The following is a 25,898-nucleotide window of genomic DNA, read 5'->3' as shown; positions in this document are numbered from 1 at the left end:
ACCTAAAATATTTTCTTTTAACTGATAATCTGATGCTATTATAAAAATATTGACATATATCTACCAACCCTTGAAAACTACAAATAGGAAGATACCACATATTCTAAATTAGATACATTATTTTTGAGGATAACACAAATTGAGTCAATTTGTCTTTTCCTTTAAATATGGGGGAAAGTCTGACTTTGAGTGAGCTGGCATGGATGTTCAATAATATATCTGTGAGGAACGTATTAAACAGTGACATTACTAGTTTCTACATATGGAAAATTCCACCAGTTAACTGAGATGGAAGTTATTTTCCTTTTTTTCTTTCTGCTGTCCAAAAAACATCACAGGCAAAAGTGATAATGAGATGTATGAACACACGATGGAATGCAGGAGGGCAGCCAGAGAGGGACACATGGGCTGACAGCCCCCTACGGATGTTACGGAAAGCTCCTGTGACATAGAGAGCTTCTGAGGCTTACCCGAGCTCACAGACCGAGTCAGCAGAGGAGACGGAGTCCTGACTTCCAAAAGATCACACTTCCTGCCAACAGTGAGGGCGGCAAGCGAGGGTGGCCCACAGTACGGATTAACTGAAGGGCATTAGGAAAACACTGGGTATGATATTTACTCGTTAGTCTGGGTGATTCTTAACTACAAATCCAAGAAAAAATTCCAATACATTTTGTTATTCCAACATATTTGTAACAATAGTACTTTATTACTGGTGTCTTAAAATAAAAAAGGGGAAAAAAATAATCGTGGGTCACTTTTTTCCAGTAGACTCCCTGTATTTATCAGGCTCTTTCAGAGTTATGGCAAACAGCAGGTATCCAGTATTTACATTTTCACTTCCGTTTTAGCTAGAAGAGGTCATTGTGATTGCTTAGGTGGCATATGTAAGTAAAAAGAGCCCCGACTTAACTTTAATGAAGTCCCTTGGCCCAGCAGAGGGTCTGATTCAACTATTCAGCTACAAACAAACCAATTCCAAGAAGCCCTGAAAGGCCTACGTAGCTGGGGGTTCCAGCTGAGTAATAGTTATTAACTAATCATTTATATTTGAGATGTTACCATTTAAAACTGCTTTCTAAGACAGGAAAGGCTGTTCAAGAATAATAAGTTAGTTTAATAAAATAACAAATTAATTTCAGTTTATTCACTGCTCCAGTGCCTAATATAAATCATATGGTGGACTCTAGTTTTATAAAAATTACCTCAAATACTCTATATAAGAAATGATGTATTTCTATGACTCAAGTAACTCTAGGAAAGTTTTGCAATCATTTTAAGCTTTTTTATAAGTTTAAGATAATATGGTCTCATGCTGGATTAAACTGCTAATTATTATGTCCTAAATTTTACTTTTAATATAAATACGTTAATTGCTGACACTCCTAGGGTATTTCTGCAAGAGGCCGCCATTGAAAGCCTGAACGAACAACTCGAAGTGAGGCTTGGGTGTGCTGTAACTGGGGCCTGTGCTCCCGCTGATGCACTTTGCAAACTGTGCGCTTCACCCAGCCCCTCAGAATGACCGCAGCATACCTACGTTAGCATTCCGACACTGCCAGCTGCAAATGGGAGGCTGGACGTTAGGGTCCACCATTCCTCTCCCTCCCCACATGCACTGCTTGGGTGTGTTCAGCAGTGCACTGAAGCAAACTGAATCCTAGGTAACAGCAAGCTATCTAAATAAGAAACCCAGAACACAAAAAAGGGTGGACAGGGTTACCAGTGATTTCCACTGTGAAACGAAACATGTTCGATGACAGGAGACAACGAAGCCCTCCGTGAAAGATGGCACTGCCCCCTTAGGCCCCTCATATGGCTTCTTCTCCATTTCGAAGGGTTCAAGAGATTGTCAAACAATTAATCGATTAATTCTTGATTAATTAATCAAGAATTTCATTTGCAGCTGTCAGGAGGTTCGTAGTTGGCTTTTAAACTTTATAACTGTATTTAGTATACGTCCTAATGCCTAATTTTCAAAAAATATTAGAAACTAAGAAAAATTATACTCAAGGAGTATATATTTCTCTCCTCAATCTAAGGACTAACTCCTGAAAGCAGAAAAAGAAGTTATCGAAATGTATCGAAATAATTATTAACATGTCTGAGTATTGTTTTAAATATTTAAGATCCTAAATGTGTTAACAGTAAGCCAATGACAAGATAATTTTACAGAAAATTATTCATTTCTATTATCTCCAGTTGTAGAAAGGGAAAGCAAGAATCCCATAGTTCTTACAGAATTACTTTGGCCATGTTCATGGGTAGAGGAAAACCCATGTCTTGCCTATTTAGCATCTAATTATTTCTTCCCCATTTAGGACACTATGAGACATTTATGTCTGCTCCAGAGAAAAACAGATATATCCTCTCTTTCCCTTGCCAATCTCCATCAGCAGATTGTAACAGCTCATGTACACTCTAAGGAACAGGGTTGTGCTCAAGACAAACACTCATCACCTTTCTGCACTTGCAAACACCTGGAGTGACAGTAAGCCGAACAGGTTAATGAGGAGTAGGGAGATGTTTTCAGAGTAAAACCCAAAGAAAAGACCAGCTGTGAACATACATCTTTTATCTGCCATGGTACAAGGCAAGTAGTTTTCTTGGCTGGGTTCTGTGGCGAGGCAAAGTGCATCTGACTGCAAGTGTATTAATACCTGTACTGCATCCAACACAGTGTCACCTCGTCTCCCCTCGTGTGCAACAAACTTCTGAATAAATTATTTCCTCTCTAATAAGTGAGCATTCTGGAATAGAACAAGATATGGTCTAAAATGGTTCAGTGTGATAAAGTTAATGGACAGAAAATCTTAGAAAAAAAAATTTCCAGATGGGACTATAAGCTCAAAAACCTAACAACTGCGGTAACTAGTAATACCAAAGTTTAAAATAAGAATAACATGTAAGTCTCTCCTCTTCACCAAGGGCTAAAACACACTTCATAGCGCATTTCAAAAAGCCAGTTACTATGGGAAGAGAATGGTGCCAGATGCTTACGTTCCTCCTACGTGACACTCCTGACAGCTGGCCTGTGGCATATCTGTGGCCATGTTAACATGACAATCCTTGTCATCAGAGACATGCCGAGAAGTACTGAAATACCAACCTGTCTCAGAAAAGGGAAATCTACTTCTCCTCAACTGCTCACTCTATGACACCACTGGCAATGACTTAAAAACTTAAATTCACCCGCTGGCACACACCGGCATGACCTCATGGATGAGAAGCTGCTTCCACACGGTCTCATCCAGGTGTGGCACCGGCAAGAGCAGGAGCTCTTTCAGGTACGTTGTTTCCATCGACTTTGCCTTCTCCTCTTCTATAAAGCTATATTCGATTTATAGCATCTGAGCTTTTCCAATTTAAATATTAAAAGAACTAACTGTCCCCTTGACTGATTTCCCTCTTTTTCCCAGTGTTAAATAATCTGAAGAAATGTTAATGCTGAACCATGAAAATGTCTCTACTGTGCGTTTGAAATGTCAAAACAAAGCTCGATTTCCCTGTGTATGCATTGTTTTAGTAAAAATACATGTTCATGTGTTTCTGTATATCCACTTTATGAAAGACTCACTTCTTGAGAAGAGTCAGTTGCCACATGGTTGCCTTACTTTTGAGGTGCCACTAACTACAGAATTATTTTGGCCATGTTCACGGGTAAAGGAAAACCCTAGTTTATCTTTCATGTTTTCTCCAGTAGTGGGGATATTTTGCCACTCCACTACCGCTGCCAACATAAATATTAATCAAAAATAAAGGAGATCCTGGAATCATTACTTAAATGTCAACTTCATGTTCCTTGTAAAATTTATTTATAAACTATTTGGTGATACAGTCCTACACACTAATCCCAGACTGAAATATCTTCATTTTTCCCCAACAGAAAATTCTGAAATGTGAAAGTCAAACGCTTAGGAATAACGATACAACACAATCACCAAGAAAATATCTAAATGTGATTATCTCAAAATATCTACACTTTGTATTGATTAATTTTGAGATTAACATCTTCATTTTGTATATAATATGATTTAAACATGGCATTAAGAAGTCCTAATGGATCAAAGACCTAACTGTTAAGACACGAAACCATAAAACTTCTAGAAGAAAACATAGGCAGTAAACTCTGTGATATTACTAACAGGAATTTCTTTTCAGATATATCTCCTCGGGCAAGGGAAACAAAAGGAAAAATAAACAAACTGGACTACATCAAACTAAAAAGTTTTTGTACAGCAAAGGAAATCATCAATAAAAAAAAGACAACAAACTGTTTGGGAGAAGATATTTGCTAATGATATATCTGATAAGGGGTTAATATCCAAAATATATAAAGAACTCATACAACTCAACAACAAAAAAACCAAATTAAAAAATGGGCAGAAGACCTGAACAGATACTTCTCCAAAGAGGAAATACAGATGGCTAACAGACATATGAAAAGATGCTCAAGGTCACTAACCATCAGAGAAACGCAAATTAAAACCACAATGAGATATCACCTCATACCTGTCAGAGTAGCTATCATCAATAAATCAAAAAACAACAAGTGTTGGCGAGGATGCAGAGAAAAGGGAACCCTCAAACATTGTTGGTGGGATTGCAAATTGGTACAGCTGCTATGGAAAACAGACATAGTGCCAAGAAATTAAAAATGGATATACTTTGTGACCCAGCAATTGCACTTCTGGGTATTTATCCAAAGAAAACCAAAACAATAATTCGTAAAGATCTATGAACTCTAATATTCATGGCAGCACAATTTATAATAGACAAGATATGGAGGCAATCCATCAACAGATAATTGCTCATCAACAGATGATTGGATAAAGAAATTATGGTTCATATATACAATGGAATCTTGCCATTAAAAAAATGAAATCTTGCCATTTGCAACGCCATGGATGGACCTAGAGGTTATTATGCTGAGTGAAATAAGTCAGACAGAGAAAGATAAATACTATATGATTTCACTTGTATACAGAATATAAGGAACAAAAAGAACAAGTGAATCAAAAACAGACTCACAAATACAGTGGATAATTTGGGACAGACAGAGGGGAGGAGGATTGGGAGGATGGGAGATTGGGGTGAAAGGTTAAAGAAGTACAAATTAGCAGTTGATAGTTGGTCACGGGGATGGGGAGCATGGCAGAAGAAATGCAGTTAAGCATCAATATGATAGCTAGGTAGAGGGCCAGGGGAGGAAGAGAGCAATTGGGGGGGGATCGTTTTTATGAACTATATAGATGTCTAACCAATGTACTGTCTACTTGAAACTAATTTATATAAATTTTTTAAAAAAGAAGTCCTAAAAAAATGAGTATTAAACTTGAAAAAAATCATTAAGGTAAGAAAGTTATGATTCTTCTATCTATATATTGTTTGATGTGGTTCTACTATACTCACATAACTGTAGCAAAAACCTAGATCTCTGATAGCTGTACAAGGATTCCATTTATGCCCTCAAATGTATTTTCAAATTAGGCTAATATATCATAAACCTAAAATTAGAGTGTATGCCTAAATATTAGGTAAGGTTTTTAACTTCCTGAAGTCACTTGTTAGAAAAAAGAAGACTGTCTCATATTTGACTCCATACACAGTATCTCGTATTATGAGATGTTCTTTCATTTACTTAGTATTAAAGAAAAAAGTATCTGAGAAAAATGCATTAGCTTAAAAATCAACTTTATATGAAGCTGGTTTTAGAAGGTTTACAGAAATCTTAGACTCAGAAAAAAAAAGTGAGAGAAAAAAATCAACACTTTAATTATTCCCAAGTTATAATCTTAAAATTGAAAGTGTTAGATGTTGTTACAAAGAAGATTTTCAAAAACTGGTTTTAGAAAAGACACAAAGTAACAGTTGCTAAATCTAGGCAAGTACATGGTAGCTAAAGAACAAGACAGAGAAAGTGACCTACTTTTTACTTTGTACCCATTTGTACCCTTTATATTTTAAGCCATGTAAAATGCAATACATACTCAAAAAATATATATATGTATATACATGTATATATGTATATACATATATACATGTATATACATATATATACATATATACACACACATATATACATATGTATATGTGTGTATATATATATATATATTAAATTCTAAAACAAACTACAGCTCCACAAAATGTTATAACTAATCACAGGTCAAACATGAATGATTATGTTATAGAGATCATGAATATACAACTATAAGACAGACACATGCACACGCACACACACAAACCAAGCCCTACTGTTCTGTGAATGGTATTTGTGGTTTAGACATAAAGTCTTCGGTGTCAGCTCACACATGTATTCAAAAACTGCTGTAACTCAAACAAAAGAGACAGAAATGAAGATGCACCCTGGATTTTAGTGTAAGCTGGATGATGCAAAGGGGTTTGACTGATGACAAAAATACCACAAAGATTCAAGGATAGTGTGTGAACAAGATGGTTTTATGAAAAATGAGTGTGGATAAATTAATCCTTCTATATTAATGCACTGTTTCATAAAATGTTACATTATGTACATGTAACTAAATTAATAAATTAAACCTTTTACCATTTCATCTACTGCCCTAAAAGTTAATAAGGGGAGACCACCTCATGTTTGAGCTTACTTTATACTGAGGCATACGTATTCAAGAGAACATTCTTGCAAGAGAATATGGTGAGCTGGGTCAAGTAAATCGCCACAAAGTATAAACGTTCCCCACATACTTCTCTCCTCTGCTACATATGACCATTTTCTTGAGCAACTGTATATTGTTGCAATTTTATACTCCGTTCAGTTCATCTTTTGGCAGGTAATAATTTGAACATTATACTGTTCCAAGTGTACTGTGTAAATCTGATCACATTTAGTTATGTTTCAGTAAACGTGGTTGCACCCTCTCAGCCACTGTCTAAGAGGAAGCTAGGCTCCTAATCGGTGGAAGGTTCTAAAGCCATCCCAGCCAACCGCAGCCTCCTGAGGGCTAACAGTACCTCAGCCGAAATGCTGCTGCTTACCAATTAAACTGCATACCAATTAAACTGCAAACCAATTAAACTGCAAACCAATTAAACTGCATACCACTGCGTCTAACAGCAAATGTCAGATATCTTATTTAAAGGGAGAGCAAGTTATACTCCAAAGAAATGTACTAAAGAACCAAGATTAGCAGTTTATATCTTTTATCCATTTTCTTGATAAGGCCAATAATGAAAAGAATTGGGAAATACTCAGAACTCAGAAAAATAAGTAACAAGGTAGTATGTAAGGGAGTATTCTACAGGGAAAGAGGTTTTTTTTTTTCTTCTGGCTTTAAAAAGTGAAATTTAAAAAATACACTCATGAATGTAAGACTCATAAGAACTATGGAAAGCACAGTAAATCCAGTTGAAATTCTTAATTCTGCCCTTTTAATATGTATGTTTAATGTGTTTGTAAATTCTAATATTTTTTATATTTGTTAGTTTTTATGTTTTAAGTGTTAAAAATAAGTGTATATCATCTCCACTCATTTGTGTTAAAAATTGGCAGTACTGTGTTTTCTGGAAACTCTGGGATGCCTCTGCGATCAGTGAAAGCTTCCTCAACAGATAACAAATAAATAGAAAACGCTGATTTTGTATACTCACCATTCTTCCTTTCGTTCAGCGGGGGTAAGTACTGACTGGACTGCAGGGAGAGCTCCTGGAGTTCGTAGGCGACGGCTTCGCTTTGAGGACTCGGAGCAAGATGGGCTAACGGTCCCAGTTCATCCTCGGTGTCTAGCGTCCCTGTGGGATCCATTGTGCTCCAGCTACCAGCAAGAGAGGGTACGAGACACCTCTTAAACGTGGTCTGTGGAAGAGACTGTCAGAATAAAGAATGTATAAATATATGGCACATTTTTTTTCCAATTTGTACAAAAGTGTTAAAATTGGAACCCTTGGTTCTAGTTCAGGTTCACTGCTATGTGGCACTGCCTATGCATTTATCCTCTCTGGACCTCCGGTTCCTTCTAGGATACGTCTAAAGAAGCACTTACAGGATGAATAAAAGTTGAAAGTATTTTGTATAATTTTTTGTATTATGGATTAAAGTTATAGTTGTTGTTATTTTTATATATTATAGTTATATAGTTATTTTCATTTATATATATAAATCTATACAGAGATTTTAATGCATCCCTAAATGAGACAAAAGTCAACTAACGCTGGTGAAAATAAAAAAGCAATCTGACTTGAAAATCTATCTTAACTCCAACAAATTAAAAAACTTTACATTAAGTTAACATTCACAGTAACAAGCGGTGTTTCAGAATATTCCTTTACAAGCTTGGGTCTCAGAGAGAAAACAGCTAACTCGCAATGAAGACAGTTTGAGATAAAGTGGCTTTTATTTTAAGCCACTGGGGTTGTTTATTATCACATCATAACCTGGCTCATTCTGATTGATACAGAAATGGGCAACCAAAGTGCCACAGGCACGACAAAAAGGTCTGAATATGTAACACTGGCTCAGGGGTTGAGCAGTTGGTGGGCACCAAGAAAACTGACATTGAAAGCTAGAAAGATGGTAGTCCGTCTGCAGAGGCAAAACATTTGATAAAACTGTTGTCTGCATTTCACACTAGTTTGTTTATCCATTCACCTGTTGGTGGGCATTTGAGTTGTTTCCAGTTTTTGATTATTACAAATAAAGATGTTATGAACATGCTTCCACTTTTCTTGGGTAAATACCTAGGAGTGAAGTGGCTAGATCATATGGCAGCTGCATTTTTAAACGTTAAAGAAACAGTTTTCCGAAGTGGTGATGCCATTCTGGATTCTTACCAGCTGTGAATGAGAATTCCAATTGGTCCACTTGATCTTGGGCAATCTTTTCTATTTTAGTGGGTGTGTAGTGGTACTTCACTGTGGTTTTAATCTGTATTTTCCTAATGATGTGGAGGGTCTTTCAATGCGCTTATTTGCTATCTGTATACCTTTGGTTAAGTATCTGATCAAATCTTTTGTTCATTTTTAAAATTAGGTGGTTTATTTTCTTACCATTGTTTTTGAGAGTCCTTCGCATATTCTGGACAAAAGTCCTTTATCGGATATGTAACATTTTCTCCCAGTCTATAGTTTTTCTTTATATGCTCTTAATAGTGTTTTGTAAAGAACAGATGTTTTTAATTTGATAAAGTCCAATTTATCAATTTTTTTCTTTTGCAGATCATGTTTTTAGGGTTGTAGCTAAGAAATCTTTGCTTACCCAAGGTCACAAAGTCTATCTCCTATGTTTTCTTTTAGATATTCGTTTTTGTTTTATGTTTAAGTCTATAATACACTTTGAGTTAATTTGTGTAAACGCTGTGAGATCTGAATCAAAGATTTTTTGTTTTTGTTTTTGGTATAAAGATGTCTGAATATCTCGACACCTTTTCTTCACTAAATTGCCTTTGCACTTTGCTGTGAGCCAACTGACTGTGCATATGTGGATCGATTTCTTGACTCTATGTTTAGTCCCCAGAAAAGGGAGAAACACAAAGGAGGAGCCCCTGGACTCCGTGTATAAACTCTGTCCAAGTCTCTTGCTGACCCCTGCATGATGCACATGCAGGACAGACTCCCAACGGTTTTGCTAAGGCAAAAAGAACAGAACCAAGATTTCAGCTGCTGCTCACCACAGGAAGAGTCTGCAGAAGTGAGTCCAGCAAAGTTAACTGCCTCTTAAAAGAAAACAATACTCTGAAGAGGAAACTTTACAGGATCCAGAGTCTCTGCAACTGTCCAACCAGAATCCCGTATTCAACAAAAATATCATTCAATAATGAAGGCAAAATGTTCGGCAGCAGACACACATAATCCAAGAAATGCTAAAAGAATTTCTTCAGGCTGAAGGGAAATGTTACCAGATAGAATCTTGGACCTTATGAATGAAAAGCATCAGGAATGGTGAACACGTAGATAAATACCAAAGTCTAGTTTTTCCTCTTGACTTAATATATGATTTAAAGTAAAAATTATAACACTGTTACAGGTCTTATAATGTATGTAGGTGTAGTACATACAACAGTTATAGCATAAAAGATGGGGGAGGATGACCATATTAACAACATTCTCACATTATATTCCTATACATTATAAGGAAGTCATACAATTTTAACTTGAAGCAGACTGAGAAGTTAAGATTGTATATTGTAATTCCTAGAGCAACCATTTAAAAAAATACAAATATTTTTTAGCTAAAAAGCCAATGGGGGAAATTAAAAAGGAATTCTAAGACTACTCAATTAACCTAACAATAGAGAAACAAAAAAAGAAATAGGAAAAACAATAAACAGAGTAAAACAGTAGACCTAAATCCAACCTTATCAATAATTATATTAAATGTAAATGGCTAAACACTATTATTAAAAGATAGACTGACAGAATGAATTTTAAAAAGTCTAAAAATATATGCCAAAAAGTGACATACTTGAAGTATGAAGCTATAAATTGGATGGCAGTAAGTGTACAGAAAGCACAGGTCACGCAAACAAAAAGCCCAGGAAGGCTGGAATGGCTGAATGCTAACTTACATTAACATAAAGTGAAGCAGACATCAAAAAGATGCGTTAGGTAGGTGACTATGCATGTAAAAGGACTTATTTTGCTATGGAATACTAAAATATGACTCCTAGATTTTGTCAAAATTATGAATTTTCATTTCAAATTATTAATTCATATAAAATAAAATGTTTGCAGTAAATTAATTCTAAGATACAAGTACCATAATGCCCTATAATGGCAAGATATTTGTGCTAATAATTTGAAAAATACTTTAGGCACAAAATTTTAAAACATTTTCACACAATATTACCTGTTCTTCATATTTAAGAATTTTTTCAACCTATTATTCCTTGACATTATGTTCACCTTAAACTCCCACATATCCCTCCTAATTAAGAAAATAAGCTAAGAAAATCTTTAGTAAATGTAGGAAAAAAATAAAGAATAAATGTTAATCTATTCTGAAATTCTACTACCAAACTTGCAAGCTGTCACCTAATATCTACTTAACTGCTTGATAATTTTCTTTCGAAATTGAAATCCAACATCAAACAAAGAAATACTCTCTTGTCCAGTAGTCTCTAACTGAGAAGTTCAAGAAATGGCATTAGAATATATTTTTTATTGGGTTATAATTTAGTTATGAAAGTAAAGTGATCACTTAGCTTTAACTAGATAAACTGTGATAAAATATTGCCTTGAACTGACAGAATGAATATGAATTTAATACCTTACATAGCCCAATAACATAACTTTATTCCAAAATGAAACTAGTCAAACATTTATCCACCACTAGGTTAAAGCACAGCACAACGTAAGATCAACCTGGGATATGGCTTCTGCTCTCAAAAAACAAACCACTTCATTATTAGATACTACGCCAGAGTCAGAAAATAAACAGAAGAAAAGAAGAGGCATCATACTTTCATTTGTTCATCTACTAGTTTACTCATATCTTTTTTCTGAACGGATTCAGGATAACACCCCCAATGATGATCTGATGTTTAAAAATATCCTGGTCTATTAACAGGCTAAGGTCGTCCCAAAATCAGTGCTAACATTTGTTTTGAATTAAGTGAGGTCCAAAGGCAAATCTCTTTCCACTGTACCTTACTGTTCATGATGACTTGAAATTCACATGAAACATTAGTAAAAAAAAGTGGTTTATAATCACCGCTATGTAAAAGTAATGCTAAATAATAAAAGAATTCAAAGGATATCAATATCAAGCTTCAGAAGTTTAATATAAAACCAGCCACATGCAAACAGGTAGAATATGCAAATATACTCAAGAAAAAATATTTTAGCAATAGTAAAACTGCTGTCTCTGCCCTTTAAAGCTCCCCTGGATTACAAACATTAGGAAAATATCTGGCTAACAGCCAGTAAAAATAAATTTCTAAATTCAAACAAGAGAAAACTTGGATTAAGAAGTTCAAAGAAAAAATTTTCCACACACACAAGTAATTCCCTGCATTAGAAAGGGTATTTACTATAAAGTCCTCTGATCAAACAAGTTGAAATTTTCGCATCGAATGCACTTTTGAGAACCAGAATTTTGTGTCATTGAGTTAGTAAATTACTGATGCCAACCCTGGGTTATTTTATGTTATCTGTTCTCCTTCCAAAGCTCCTGGTGATAATTTGTTAAATATCTAATGTTCAAGTTCAAAATTTATTTTCTAATATAAGAACTAACTCTTGTCAACTGTGTATATGAAAATATTTTCTCAACATTGCTATTTCTGCATTGTCTTCTAAATGAAATTTCTTAAGGGTATCAAGAATTCAGGATCAAATCTATTTACGTTTTTGTATAACATTCATCTCTCAGCTTATAATTGAGGAGAGAAGAAGTACAAAAAGAAATATTTTCTCCAATCCACCCATATTCAGTTTTAAGTTAGGATGGAACCAGAAAATCAGAGTTCTAAAATTACATGTTTCTGCACAAATATGATTTCATTACATACTACCTTTCCTTAACTCTTATCATACAAAGTATTTTTGTTCTATTTTTTTTCTAATTCTTGGTTTGATTATTTGAATGCTCTTATATTTTTAAAAACTGTGTAAGTTCATAAAACAGACTATTTTAGCTGAAAGGCATCTTAGAACCAAGGTCTAGTACAAGTGCTTCTCAACAACTCTCCTTACAATATGATAATCACATGAGGAACTTAAAAAAAAATCCCTGGTGTGGGGACAAAGGAAGAGGCTCTCCAGAGATTTTGAAACAACTGGTCTTGGATAGAATGATTCTAATGTGCAGCCAGCGTTGAGAATCAATGATTTTGTAGAACCCCCTTATTTTACAGAGAATAAATCATTTCCCAATGAGTGGGAAGAGAGGTCAGAAGCAAATTATCACAGCATGTGTGAAAAATAGACTACAAGTAGGTACAAAGTGGTACTGTGGCAACCAAAAGAATTAAATGTCTAATTGTATTTGGGCAAGTTAGGAAAGTCTTCAAGGATGAACAGGAATTTGCAGGTGCCAAAGTTTTTCTCATCAGCAGAGCTGCATGAACAGTTATCACCTACAGCAAAGGACTGATGGGGTAGCGTAGAAAAGGCATGGCACGGACTGGTGTGGTAAGTTAAAGCACAACTGTGAAGGAATGTGGACTCTAAAAAACTGTTATGATCAGCCTGGTATTTTAGAAAGATGATTCTGGCAGAGAGGCAGGTTACTGATTAAAATCTCATGCTAAAATGCTGAGGGACTAAGTTAAGATGGTGGAAATGCAGAAAAAAGAATAAATTCAAATAATATTTAAGAGGCAAAATTTCAAGTCTTGATGACTGGCTCATTTGAAAGGTAAAGGACAGTAAGAATTGCAGGTGACTGAGGTTTCTCGATTGGGGCAGTTGGAAAGGCTGGGATGAGTAGTGAGGAAGATGAATGTTCACTTTCAGAAACCACAGGCCCCCTACGAGGGAGCTCTAAGAAAAGGAGAGAGAGAGATTTAACTTTTTGGCAAGTCACTTAACCTCTTAGGGATGCAGTTACCTAACTTTTAAAAAATGAGTGTGACAAATGAAAAGAAGGGAATAATACTGACTACATTTCTAAGCGGCCTGGCATGAAGTCTGCTTCACGTTTCCTTAATTTTGCTCTACTGAGCTCTCTCTGAGCAGGTATTATTCTCATTTCGCAGATGAGAAAACTAAGGCTTGAAAAAAAAATAAACAACTTTGAGAGACTAGCATCAAATCCAGGATTCCCAACTCCAGAGCTCGTATTCTTTTACGATAATACAACCTTTATGAGCCGAAATGCAAGTAAGTTGGAGCAAATAATTGGGAGAAACAGAAACTGTTGGTGGGGAAGGGAATCGTGAGGAAGAGGGAGATGAGGCTGTGGAAAAATCCATCTGTATAATTCTTTAACACTCACACTGAAGGCCCAGAGCACTGGGCACTGTGATGGGCGCTGGGGTTCCAATGAGGACTCAATTATACCCCTGCATCTCCTGAAGGTAAAGACCTTGTCAGGTAGGCAATTCTAACACAACATCAGCGCTTAATAGGAGAGCTAGCAGAACACGCTTGCTTCGTGACAGATGAAGGAAACACTCTCTCATTGTTCCATTTTAGCAAACTCAGAGTGTAACTGGAATTCAACTCCAGACTGGAAGAAAATGAAATCTACAGTCATAGGCATACTGAATACAAAAGGACATGTTTTTGACATCAGGTTACAAGTGTTTCAAATAAATGACTTCTAAGCAGGGTTTTTATTTGCAGCACCTGGATTTTTATGTATAGCCATTAAATACATAGCAAAAATGTACTGTAAATACACCGAATACTTATAATACACTGTATAGAAAAAGTTACATAACTGTCCTATGCTTGAAGTGGCTGTTACAGTTCTTAAAATCCCAATGTGATGATTTATTTTTTAACTTGTTCGCTGTAGATTTGTTTCAAATGAACATAAAATGGAGCAAATTTCATACTTAACACTCTCTAAAATGATGCATTCTTTAGTACTATAACTAATAAAGTAAACAGTATTTCTCAAATATTCATTGTGATCCTTCTATAAATAAAATTTCAATCAGCAAAAGTTTAAAACATATGTGGCTTTTAAATTACCATTAAAAAGACACAAATAACTAAAGTTGTACTTGTTCTCCAAGTAAAATGGTCAAAACTCGTGTCTTTTTAGCTTGAACAATTGTATTTTCCATGTTTATTCAAAATGAATGATTCTCAGAGAATAAGAACTGATTGGAGGATTAATTTTAAGATAAGATGATTTCCATATTTAGCAAATACTGGGTTAAAAACAAACTCTAATTTGTTGAACTAGAAATTAGTTCTGTTTTAAATGCTGAGAAGTAAATATTTGTAAACAGATTAAACAAATGTTTTATTTAACAGATAAAAATTATGCTGTATTCCTATTTCCAAGTTCTGTAATGCAGGGAGGGAAGGGGAAAGGGAAAAAGACAAAAAGAGGGAAAGAGAAAACGGGATACTAAAAAGAGGGTAATTGTTTTGTTTTCTAGCTCTTTCCTTGATATTAGAAATCACTAGGATTTAAATTTAAATAATTTTGTTAAACTCAAAAGAAATACAAAATACATGAAAAAAATCAAAGTTTAATACACTTGTCCAAGATATCATGACTAGTTATAAGTAGCAGAGCTGGGACCATGAGTCTCCTAACTTGTAATCCAGTTCTTTGATTCCTAATTAACCAGAGAAACCATCTTGTCTGAGGCCACCATGCCAGGTAGTTAGTTGGAAAACTGAAAAACTCAGTTAAAAGAGAAGTCATTAAGAATGATATCCATAATTCTTCAAACACTTTCTTTTAGATGCATAAACATCCATTTGTTTGCCAGTCTTCCAACATAGGCTCAAGATCTTCTCTTTCCAGATGTGTCTGCTCTCCAGCATAAACCACCATTGTCAATGATGTCTAGTTTCCGTTTCTTTAAAGTGGAACTGAATCGCATCTCCATTTTTACAATTTTTAACCTAATTATTTTAGTTTCCTGCCCAGACCTGATTCAACAGTATTAACTATCATGCCTTTGTGTTTCCAAACATTTAACTTTTTTTTGCAGTCATATTTCACCAGTATACATAGTATTGAAACTATATAATTACGATCACTACTACTACTATTGGCATAAACGGATGTAGGCATAAACACAGCTGATGTTTGGTTAGCACACAACTTAGTGAGGACAGATGCATCACCAGACTTCTGTGTCACTTCCTAGCCATAACTATCCAGTATGACCCGGGACAAAGGACTTGGAGAGGGCTGGTAATCCAGTAAACTGAACAAGTGGAAAATAGATAACAGAGGTTCTACCTCAATATGCTTTAAAGATTTATGTTGATGCCAAGACACCCCAAATTAGAAATTTAGATCTGTTTCAGTTTTCTAGAGTCCGCTAATACAAATTGCTACTTAGATATTACTTCATTACTATCTAACTTTATGGAAATGTGTTAATATTGTATTTGGAGACAACAGTTCAGAGTACAAACCAAATGAAAGCTCACCTTCAGAGTTTTACAACAGCACTCTAGTAGACAGTACAACTGTAAATAAACTTCTAAAACCATTAATTAAATATGAAATAATCTATTTTCGTTTTAGCATAGTCCTTCAAAATACTTGTGAATTCTCTGCATTAAACACACTTTAGCATATATCATAAGAGAGAAATTTCAATCAACAGTGAAAATTTTATTAATCTTACCCAATAGTTGTGGATAAGAATTTGTTGTTGTTGTTGTTGAGATATAATTCATATGTGATAAAAGTCACCATTTTAAGTTGCACAATTCAATAATTTTTAGTATATCCACAAGATGTGCAACCACCACTGTCTAATTCCAAAATGCCTGCATCACATCTAAAGAAATTCCGTACATATCAGTAGCCATTTCCTATTCTCTTCCCCCCAGTTCCTGGCAATCACTAATCTACTTCCTATCTCTATGGATTTGCCTATTTCTACACATTTCATGTCAACAGAATCATACAATATGTGGCTTTTGGTGTATAGCTCCTCTCACTTAACATAATGTTTTCAAGATTCATTCATGTTGTATCAGTATCCTCTTCCTTTTTATGGCTGAATGATATTCCATTGTATGGATTTACTGTGTTTTGTTTATCCGTTCTTCAGCTGATGGACTCTGAATTAGTTATACCTCTTGGCTACTATGAATAATTTGCTATAAACATTCATGTAGAAGTTTTGTGTAACATGTTTTCAATTACCTTGGGTATAGACACAGAAGTGAAATTAGTGGGTCACACTAACTCTATGCTTACCTGTTTGAGAAACTACCTAACTGTTGTCGACAGTGGCTGAATCATTTTACAGTCCCAGCAGCAAAATACAAGGGTTCCAATTTTTCCAAATCTTCCTTTAAAAAATCAACCATAGCTATCCTAGTGGCTACGGAGAAGCATCTCAGTGTAGTTCTGATTTGCATTTCCCTAATGACTAATGATGCTGAGCATCTCTTCATGTACTTATTTGCCATTTATATATTTTATTTGAAGAAATGTCCATTTTAAAATTGGGTCATTTGTCTTTTTGAGGTGGAATATTCCTGTGTGTGACGCTCAGTATCATCAGTTACTAGGGAAATGCAATTAAAACCACAATGAGATACTACTTTACACTCATGAGAATGGCCATAATAAAAAAGACAAAGTACTGGAAAGGATGTGGGGAAATAGAAACCATCATGCAGTGCTGGAGACAATGAGAAAAGATAGATATTTTTGAACAGTCTGGTATTTTCTTAATGTGTTAAATGTAATTTTACCATATGATCCAGCAGTTCCACTTCTAGGTGTCTATCCAAGATTACAACATATAGCCACGCGAAGACTTGTAAACAAACGTTCATAGCAGCAGCATTATATAGCCCAAAACTGTAAACCACTTAAATGTCCATGGACTAAATGAATGGATTAACAAAATCTGGTATATCCCAAAGGAATGTTATTCAGTAACAAAAAGGAAATACTGATACAACACGGACGAAACTAAAAAACATTATGCTAAGTAAAAGAAACCAGATGCCAAAGACTACATGTTGTATGATTCAATGCATATGAAATTTCCACAAAAAAAAGCAAATCTAAAAGGCAGAAAATAGATTCACAATTTCTGAGGTTGAGGGAGGAAACAGAAATAACAGAAATGGGCACAAGGTTTCTTTTGGGAGTGATGGAAATATTGAAAAATTCGACTGTAGTTATGATTGCCTAACTCCTGTAAATTTACTAAAAATCGTTGAATTTTATACTTCTAAATGAATCCTATGGTATGTAAATGATGCCTCAATAAGGCTGCTTTTAAAAAAATTTAGGCTCTGTTTGAATGTTTATAGCAACTTTATTCATAACTGCCCCAAACTGGAAACCACCTAAATGTGTTTCAATCTGAATGAAATAAAAGACTGGGGCATCCATGCAATAGAACACTACTGAGCAATAAAAGGGATGAGTGATACATGCAACAATATGGCAGAATCTCAAACTCATTATGCTAAGCGAAAGAAGCCATCCTGAAAAGAGCTTTCAGTACATGGCAACTGTGGCAAAGCCAAAGCTATAGGTACAGAGGACAGATCAGTGGCTGCCAGGGGTGGGGTCGATAACAAAGGTGAAGACAAAAGAATCTGGGGGTGATAGAGCTGTTCTGTATCTTGATTGTGGCTGCGATTACACAGCTCTATATTGGCCAAACATCAGAATTGTACGTCAAAAACAGTTACCACATATGCATTAAAAGTAAATTTAAAACAATGATATCGTATGAGATTATTCATCACAGTATGATTTTTAATAGCAAACACCTAGAAACAATGCCAGTCATAATTGACAAGACATGAATTAACTACTACTCAATCATAAGAAGAAACTCTCCAGACAATAGTGATATGAAAAGATACCTGATTTACTGCTAAGTAAAACAGTGAATGAGTAGAAGAGAAAAAGGATATCAATATATTCACTTTTTGCTAAAATGAAACTCTGTATGAATACCCAAGAAAACAGGAGACACTTCTGGTCAAAAAGGTGGAGTAGGAATACTCTCTGTTCACCTCCTCCCACGACTACGTCAAAATTACAACTGAATTATAAAACAACAACCATTGAGAACCACCTGAAGTCTAGCTGAACAGAAGTCCTGTAACTAAGGATACAAAGAAGCAGCCACATTGCGACTAGTAGGAAAGCGAGCTGGTCCATACCCATGGCGTGGTGATTAAAAATTGGAGAGAAAGCTCAGCTGCAGAGGTCCCTCTGAGGAGCAAGGGTCCCAGCCTCACACCAGGCTCCTCCAGAACCGGAACACCAGTGCCAGAAAGAAGAGTCTCCATAATATCTGGCTGTGAAAACCACTGAGGAATGAGTCCAGATGAGACATAAGGCTGGAAACCAAGATACAGTTCTTGAGGGGCCCACAAACGGACCCACTTGCTCACAGACTCAACTCGCTCTGGGTACCAATTCAAAAGCAACAGCTAGAGGGGAACCAGGAACTAAATTCACTGACTTCAGTGCAAGGGCTAGAGGGGCAGGGGTCTGGGCAGCTCTCTACAGGATGGACGTGCTGGCAAGCACCACTGTTCCTTTGTTGAGTGCTCCTGCCACCAAACCAGCAGGAACAAGCAGACACAAAATCTGTTCTCTCCATTAATTGGCTCACATTGTTCACCCTGTACAAGAGACTCCCTGAGACTCCACCCCACCCAACTCACCAGACCAGCACAAGACTCTGCTAGTGGCTTTCCCACATAAGCAGAATTCTCGGCTCATGCTGTGGACTTTCCCCAAATCTCTGCAAGGTCCAGAGACACCAAACAAGTAGTGGCTGGCCTCAGCATGGCCTATACCACTTGCCAGGCACAAGCAGCAACCACTCTCAACTTGCACTGTAACTCCCATCAGGCAGTCCCAAGCCTGGTAAGTGGTGGCTGGTGCTGGCTTCAAACATACCTTCAACTAAGCTGCCACATACCAGCAAAAGTGGCAGCTAGCCTTAGCTCACATCATGGTGCTCACCAAAGGGTCCCAAGCCTGGCCACTAGTGGCAGCTGGCCTCTGTTTACAGCATAGCCTCTCCCAAGTGCCTCCAATCCTGGCACAAAGGGCAACCAACCACAGACCACTTTGTAGTTCCTACCAGGTGCCCCCAAGGCCAACATAAGCAGTGGCTGACCTTAAATTGCATCAGAGCCCCTCTCAAGACGCTCCAGAATCAACATACCCAGTGATCAGCTTCAGACTATACCAGATCACCGCCTAACCCGCTCAACAAATAACAGCCCCGAAGGGCAGGCTCAGCTGGCACAGAGTCCTGCTAAAGAACCTCCTGCTCTGTGGAGTCATTCTCCTTCCCACGATAACTTCTCTGCTGTTGTCACGGCCAGTTCTCACAGCCAGTCGGCCTGAAGGTCAACCCCATACAGTGAGTGACATGCCAACAGCAATCAAGGATCGACTACAACACACGACCACACAAAGGACACCCCTGGAGCACCCAGCTCAGGTGAACAGGGAGACTGTGCCTCATAGAACACCTAACATATATCACTCTGCCAAGACTAGGAAATGTAGCAGATCTAACTAATATACAGAAACAAACACAGGGAGTCAGCCAAAATAATGAGACAAAGCAACATGTACCAAATGAAAGAACAGGACAAAACTCCAGAAAAAGAACTAAATGAAATGGAGACAAGCAATCCACCAGACACAGAGTTCAAAATACTGGTTATAAGGATGTTCAATGAAGTTAGAGGAAGAACAGATAAACTCAGTGAGAACCTCAAGAAAGAAACAGAAACCATAAAAAAGGACGAGTCAGAAATGAAGACTATAATAACTGAAATGAAGAATACGTTAGAGGGACTCAACAGCAGACTGAAATAAAGCAGAGGATCAAATCAGCAATCTGGAATGCAATGGAGCAGAAAACGCCTAACTGGAATAGCAAAAAGAAAGAATTTTTAAAAATGAGGATAGTTTAAGGGACCTCTGGGACAACATCAAGCATTACCAATGTTCACATCATTGGGATACCAGAAAGAGAAGAGAGAGAAAGGGATTAAAAACCTATTTAAAGAAATAATAATGAAAAATCTCCCTAACCTGGCAAAGGAAATAGACATACAAGCCCAGGAAGCACAGAGAATCTCAAACAAGATGAACTCAAAGAGGCCCACACCAAGACACGTCATAATTAAAATGTCAAAGATGCAATGGACTAGTGCTTACCAGAGGGGTGGGGGAGAGGGGAGGGGGAAAATTTAAAAATAAAATATTAAAAGTAAATAAAGAATAAAAAAATAAAATGTCAAAGATGAAAGACAGAGAGTCTTAAAAGTAGCAAAAGAAGAGAGTTATGTATGAGGGAGCTCCCAGAGACTGTCAGTTGATTTCTCAACAGAAACACTGCAGGCCAAAAGGGACTGGCATGAAATACTCAAAGTAATGGAAAGTGAGGACCTATGACTAAAATTACTCTACCCGGCAAGGTTTTCATTTAGAATCGAAGGAGAGATAAAGAGTTTCCCAGATAAGAAAAAGCTAAAGGAGTTCCTCACCATTAAACCAGCATTATAAGAAATGTTAAAAGGACTTCTTTAAGTAGACAAGATAAAAAATATGAATAATACAGGAAAAAAGTAAATTGTCACTGACCCAGGCAAAAAGTAAAAGCAGTGGCTCGACCAACTACAAAGCTAGTTATAAAGGTTAAAACACAACAATAGAAAGATTATATGTAATTACAACAATTAAGGGATAGACACAAGCATACACACAAAAGAAGCAAACGATAATGACAATAACATAAACATGGAGAGAATGAGTAAAAATTGTAGTAATTTTAGAATGTATTCTAACATGATCATCAACTTAAAATAGACTGCTATAAACATAGCTCTGTGTGTGTGTGTGTGTGTGTATAGATACATATCTATATATATTGACATATATATCTATAGATATACATATGTCATATATATCTATAGATATACATATGTCAGCCTGAAGGTCAACCCCACAGTGACATGCCAACAGAAATCAAGGATCGACTACAACGCACGACCACACAAAGGTTAAAATATATATATAAATATATATATATATATATATATATATATATATATATATATTTTTTTAACCAGAAACCAAGAAACTACAAAAGATATAAAACAAATAAGGAGAAAAGAATCCAAACACAACACTACAGAAAGTCATTAACATATAAAAGATGAAGAATATAGGAAACAGAGAACTAGAAAAACAATTAGAAAACAATAAAATGGTAATAACTACATATTTCTCAATTTCTTTAAATGTAAAAGGACTAAATGCTCCAATCAAAAGACACAGAGAGGCTGAATGGATTAAAAAATAAGACCTTGGCATATGCTGCCTACAAGAGACCCACTTCAGATCGAAACATACATATAGACTGAAAGTAAAGAGATGGAAAACATATTTTATGCAAATGAAACTAAAAAAGCTGGCGTTGCAATACTTATATCAGACAATACAGACTCTAAAACAGGGGCTATAATGAGACAAAGAAGGGCATTTCATAATGATAAAGAGCACAATCCAACAAGAGGATACAACTCTTGTAAATATTTACACACCCAACATAGGAGCACCTAAATATATAAAGCAAACTCTGACGGACATAAAGGGAGAAATCAACAGTAATATAGTCACAGCAGGGAACAGCTCACTGACATCAATGCCTAGATCATCCAGACAGAAAATCAACAAGGAAACAGTGACCATAAGTGACACATTAGGCCAAATTGACATAATTGATATTTTTAGAACATTTCACTCAAGAGCAGCAAAATATGCCTTCCTTTCAAATGAACATGGAACATTTTCCAGGATGGACCACATGTTAGACCACAAAACATGTCTCAATAAATTTAAGAAGACTGAAATCGTATCAAACATCTTCTCCGATCATAATAGTATAAAACTAAAAATCAATTACAAGAAAAAACTGAAAAACACAAACATGTGGAGGCTAAATAACATGATACTAAACGATGAATGGGTTAATAAGATTGAGAAAGAAATCAAATGGTACCTCGACACAAATTAAAGTAAAAACATAACAACCCAAAAAATCTATTGGACAAAGCCAAACCAGTTCTAAGAGGAAAATTCATAGCAATACTGGTCTCTCTTAAGAAACAAGAAAAATCTCAAATAAACAATCTAGCCTTACACCTAGAAGTTGTAGAAAAAGAAGAACAAAGCACAAAGTGAGTAAAAGAAATGGTAAAGATCAGAGTGGAAATAAACGAAAATAAGAGTCTAAAAAACAAATAGAAAAGATTGATGAAACCAAGAAAATAAATCTCTTCTTTTGATAATTTTTTCTTTGAAAAGATAAACAAAATTGACAAAACTTTAGCCAGACTCATAAGAAAAAGAGAGGGATCAAATAAGAAATGAAAGACAAGTGATAACAGACACCACTGAAAAACAAAAGATTAGAAGGAAATACTATGAACAATTATATGTCAACAAATCGAACCTGGAAAAAAATGAATAAATTTCTAGAAACATACAATATTTCGAGATTGAGAAGAAACAGAAAATCTAAGATAACTACTAATAAAATGTAGTCAGTAAACGAAAAAGTTCCCCCCAAAACAGAAGTCCTGAACCAAATGGCTTCACAGGTGAATTTCACAAAACATTCAAAGAATTAAAACCTATCCTTCTCAAACTATTACAGATGAGGGAAACTGCAGAGGAGAGAAGGCTCCCAAACTCATTTTACAAGGCCAGCATTACTCTGGTACCAAAACCAGACAAAAATTCTCAACGAAATATTAGCAAACTAAATTCACCAATACATTAGAAAGATCATACGTCATGATCATGTGGGATTTAATCCTGGGATCAAGGTTGGTTTACTACCCACAGATCAAGTAACATAATACAGCACATAAACAAAATGAAGGATAAAAATCATATGATCATGTCAAGAGATGCAGAAAAAGCATCTGACAAAATCCAACATCCACTTAAGATAAAAACTCTCAGCGAAGCGTGGGGAGAAGGAACATACCTCCAAAGTAGAAGACATTGAAGAAAGAAACTGAGGATAAAAATAATGGAAAGATAGACCGTGCTCATGGATAGGAAGAATTAACATTGTTAAAATGTCCATACTACCCAAAGCAATCTACAGACTCAATGCAATTTCTATCAAAATGCCAAGGGCATTTTTCAAAGAAGTAGAACAAATAATCCTAATACTTATATGGAAACACAAAGGTCCCAAAAAGCCAAAGCAATCTTGAGAAAGAAGAACAAAGTAAGAGGTATCATGCTACCTGATACCTAACTACACATATACTACAAGGCTATAGTCATCATAACAGCATGGTACTGGTATTAAAAAAGGACACATAGATCAGAATAGAGAATCCAGAAATAAACGCACATCTATATGGTCAATTAATCCATGACAAAGGAGGCAAGAATATACAATGGGGTAAAGACAGTCTCTTCAATAAATACTGTTGGGAAAACTGAACAGATACATGCAAAAAGTTAAACAAGATCACTTTTTTATACCATGTACAAGAACAACCTCAAAATGGATTAAAGACCTAAATGTAAGACCTGAAACCATAAAGCTCCTAGAAGGAAACACAAGGAGTAAACTCTTTGACACTGTTCATAGCAATATCTATTTTTGATATATCTCTTCAGGCAAGGGAAACAAAAGAAAAAAATAAACAAATGGGACTACATCAAACTAAAGTTTGTACAGCGAGGAAACCGTCAAGAAACTGAAGACAACCTTCTGAATGGGAGAAGATGTCGCCAATGACACATCTGATGAGGGGTTACTATCCAAAACATCTGAAGAACTCATACAACTCAACACTGAAACCCCCAAACAATCCAATTAAAAAATGAACAGAGGGCCCGAATAGCCATTTCTTCAAAGAGGGCATACGAATGGCCAACAGACACATGAAAAGACGGTCAACATCACTAATCATCAAATGAAAACCACAGTGAGACATCACCTCACCCCTGTTAGAATGGCCATCACCAATACATCAACAAACAACAAGTGTTGGCAAGGATGTGGAGAAAAGGGAACCCTCGTGCACTGTTGGTGGGACTGCAAACTGGTACAGCCACTATGGAAAACAGTATGGAGGTTCCTCAAAAACTTAAAAATAGAACAAGCATATGACCCAGCAATTCCACTTCTAAGTATTTATCTGAAGAAATCCGAAACACGAATTTGAGAAGATATATGCACCCCTATGTTCACTGCTGCATTACTTACAATAGCCAATATACGGAAGCAAACTAAGTGTCCCTCGATAGATAAATGGATAAAGAAGTGGGGTGTATACATATATATACATACACACACACACACACACACACACACACACACACATACACAATGAAATATTACTCAGCTAAAAAGAATGAAATCTGACTATTTGAGGCAACATGGTTGGACCTAGAGGGAATTATGCTAAGGGAAATAAGTCAGACAGAGAGACAAATACCATATTATTTCACTTATGTAGAATCTAATAAACATAATAAATGAACAAAACAGAAACAGACTCATAGATGCAGAAAACAAATTGATGACTGTCAGATGGGAGGGGAGTTAGGAGGCTGAGTGGAAAAGGAAAAGGGATTAAGATGTAAAAATTGCTAGTTATAAAAACAGTCATGGGGATGTAAGGTACAGCATAGAGAATATATTCAATAATACTGTGATAACTATGTATGGTGTCAGATGGGTATTAGACTTATCGGAGTGATCCCTTTGTAAGGTAGATAAATATCTAATCACTATGTTGTACACATGGAATTAATATTGTATGTCAATGGTAATGGAAAAATAAAATCTAAAAAACAGGAGATAGGTACTGTTAAAACGTTCAGTTGAAACTTACTGGGTTTTATTAACCAATGCTACCATAAAAAAATTAATTAATTAATTTTATATGTAATAATATGGTATTTGTCTCTCTGTCTGACTTATTTCCCTTAGCATAAGGGAAAACAAACCTAGAGTTTCACAGAAACTTTTTTTACAATACTGAAAAGAAAAAGAAAAAAACAGGAGATAAGTTAAATTATTGTACATCCAAACAATACTATGCAGTTACAAGAAAGAATGAGGAAGCTCTCTGTGGAACAGTGATATGGAAAGGTATCTGACATATTGCTAATGAAACAGTTCATCAGAAAAGAGAGAGAAAATATATTAGTTTTTTTTGCTAAAATGAAACTGGATGAATACACAGGAAAGTAGCAGAGTAGTACCTAACCACGTGAGCGGGACGGT

The 25,898-nt window shown here is 35.8% G+C and overlaps 1 protein-coding gene across 1 annotated transcript in view; it reads right to left on the bottom strand.

The window, feature by feature from the left end:
* Positions 1 to 7,843, bottom strand: part of MKL2 (MKL1/myocardin like 2) — a 130,345-nt gene extending 122,502 nt beyond the window's left edge. The window contains exon 1 of the mRNA XM_023529665.1: positions 7,627 to 7,843. Coding sequence (XP_023385433.1) covers positions 7,627 to 7,780 — 154 coding nt within the window. The 5' untranslated portion in view covers positions 7,781 to 7,843. The remainder of the gene's footprint in view (positions 1 to 7,626) is intronic.
* Positions 7,844 to 25,898: the final 18,055 nt, after the last annotated feature.

The sequence above is a fragment of the Pteropus vampyrus genome, unplaced genomic scaffold (genome assembly GCF_000151845.1).
Source record: "Pteropus vampyrus isolate Shadow unplaced genomic scaffold, Pvam_2.0 Scaffold40, whole genome shotgun sequence".
Lineage (NCBI taxonomy): Eukaryota > Metazoa > Chordata > Mammalia > Chiroptera > Pteropodidae > Pteropus > Pteropus vampyrus.
Note: the sequence above shows the minus strand (reverse complement) of the source record. Positions and strands in the feature narration are given on the sequence as shown.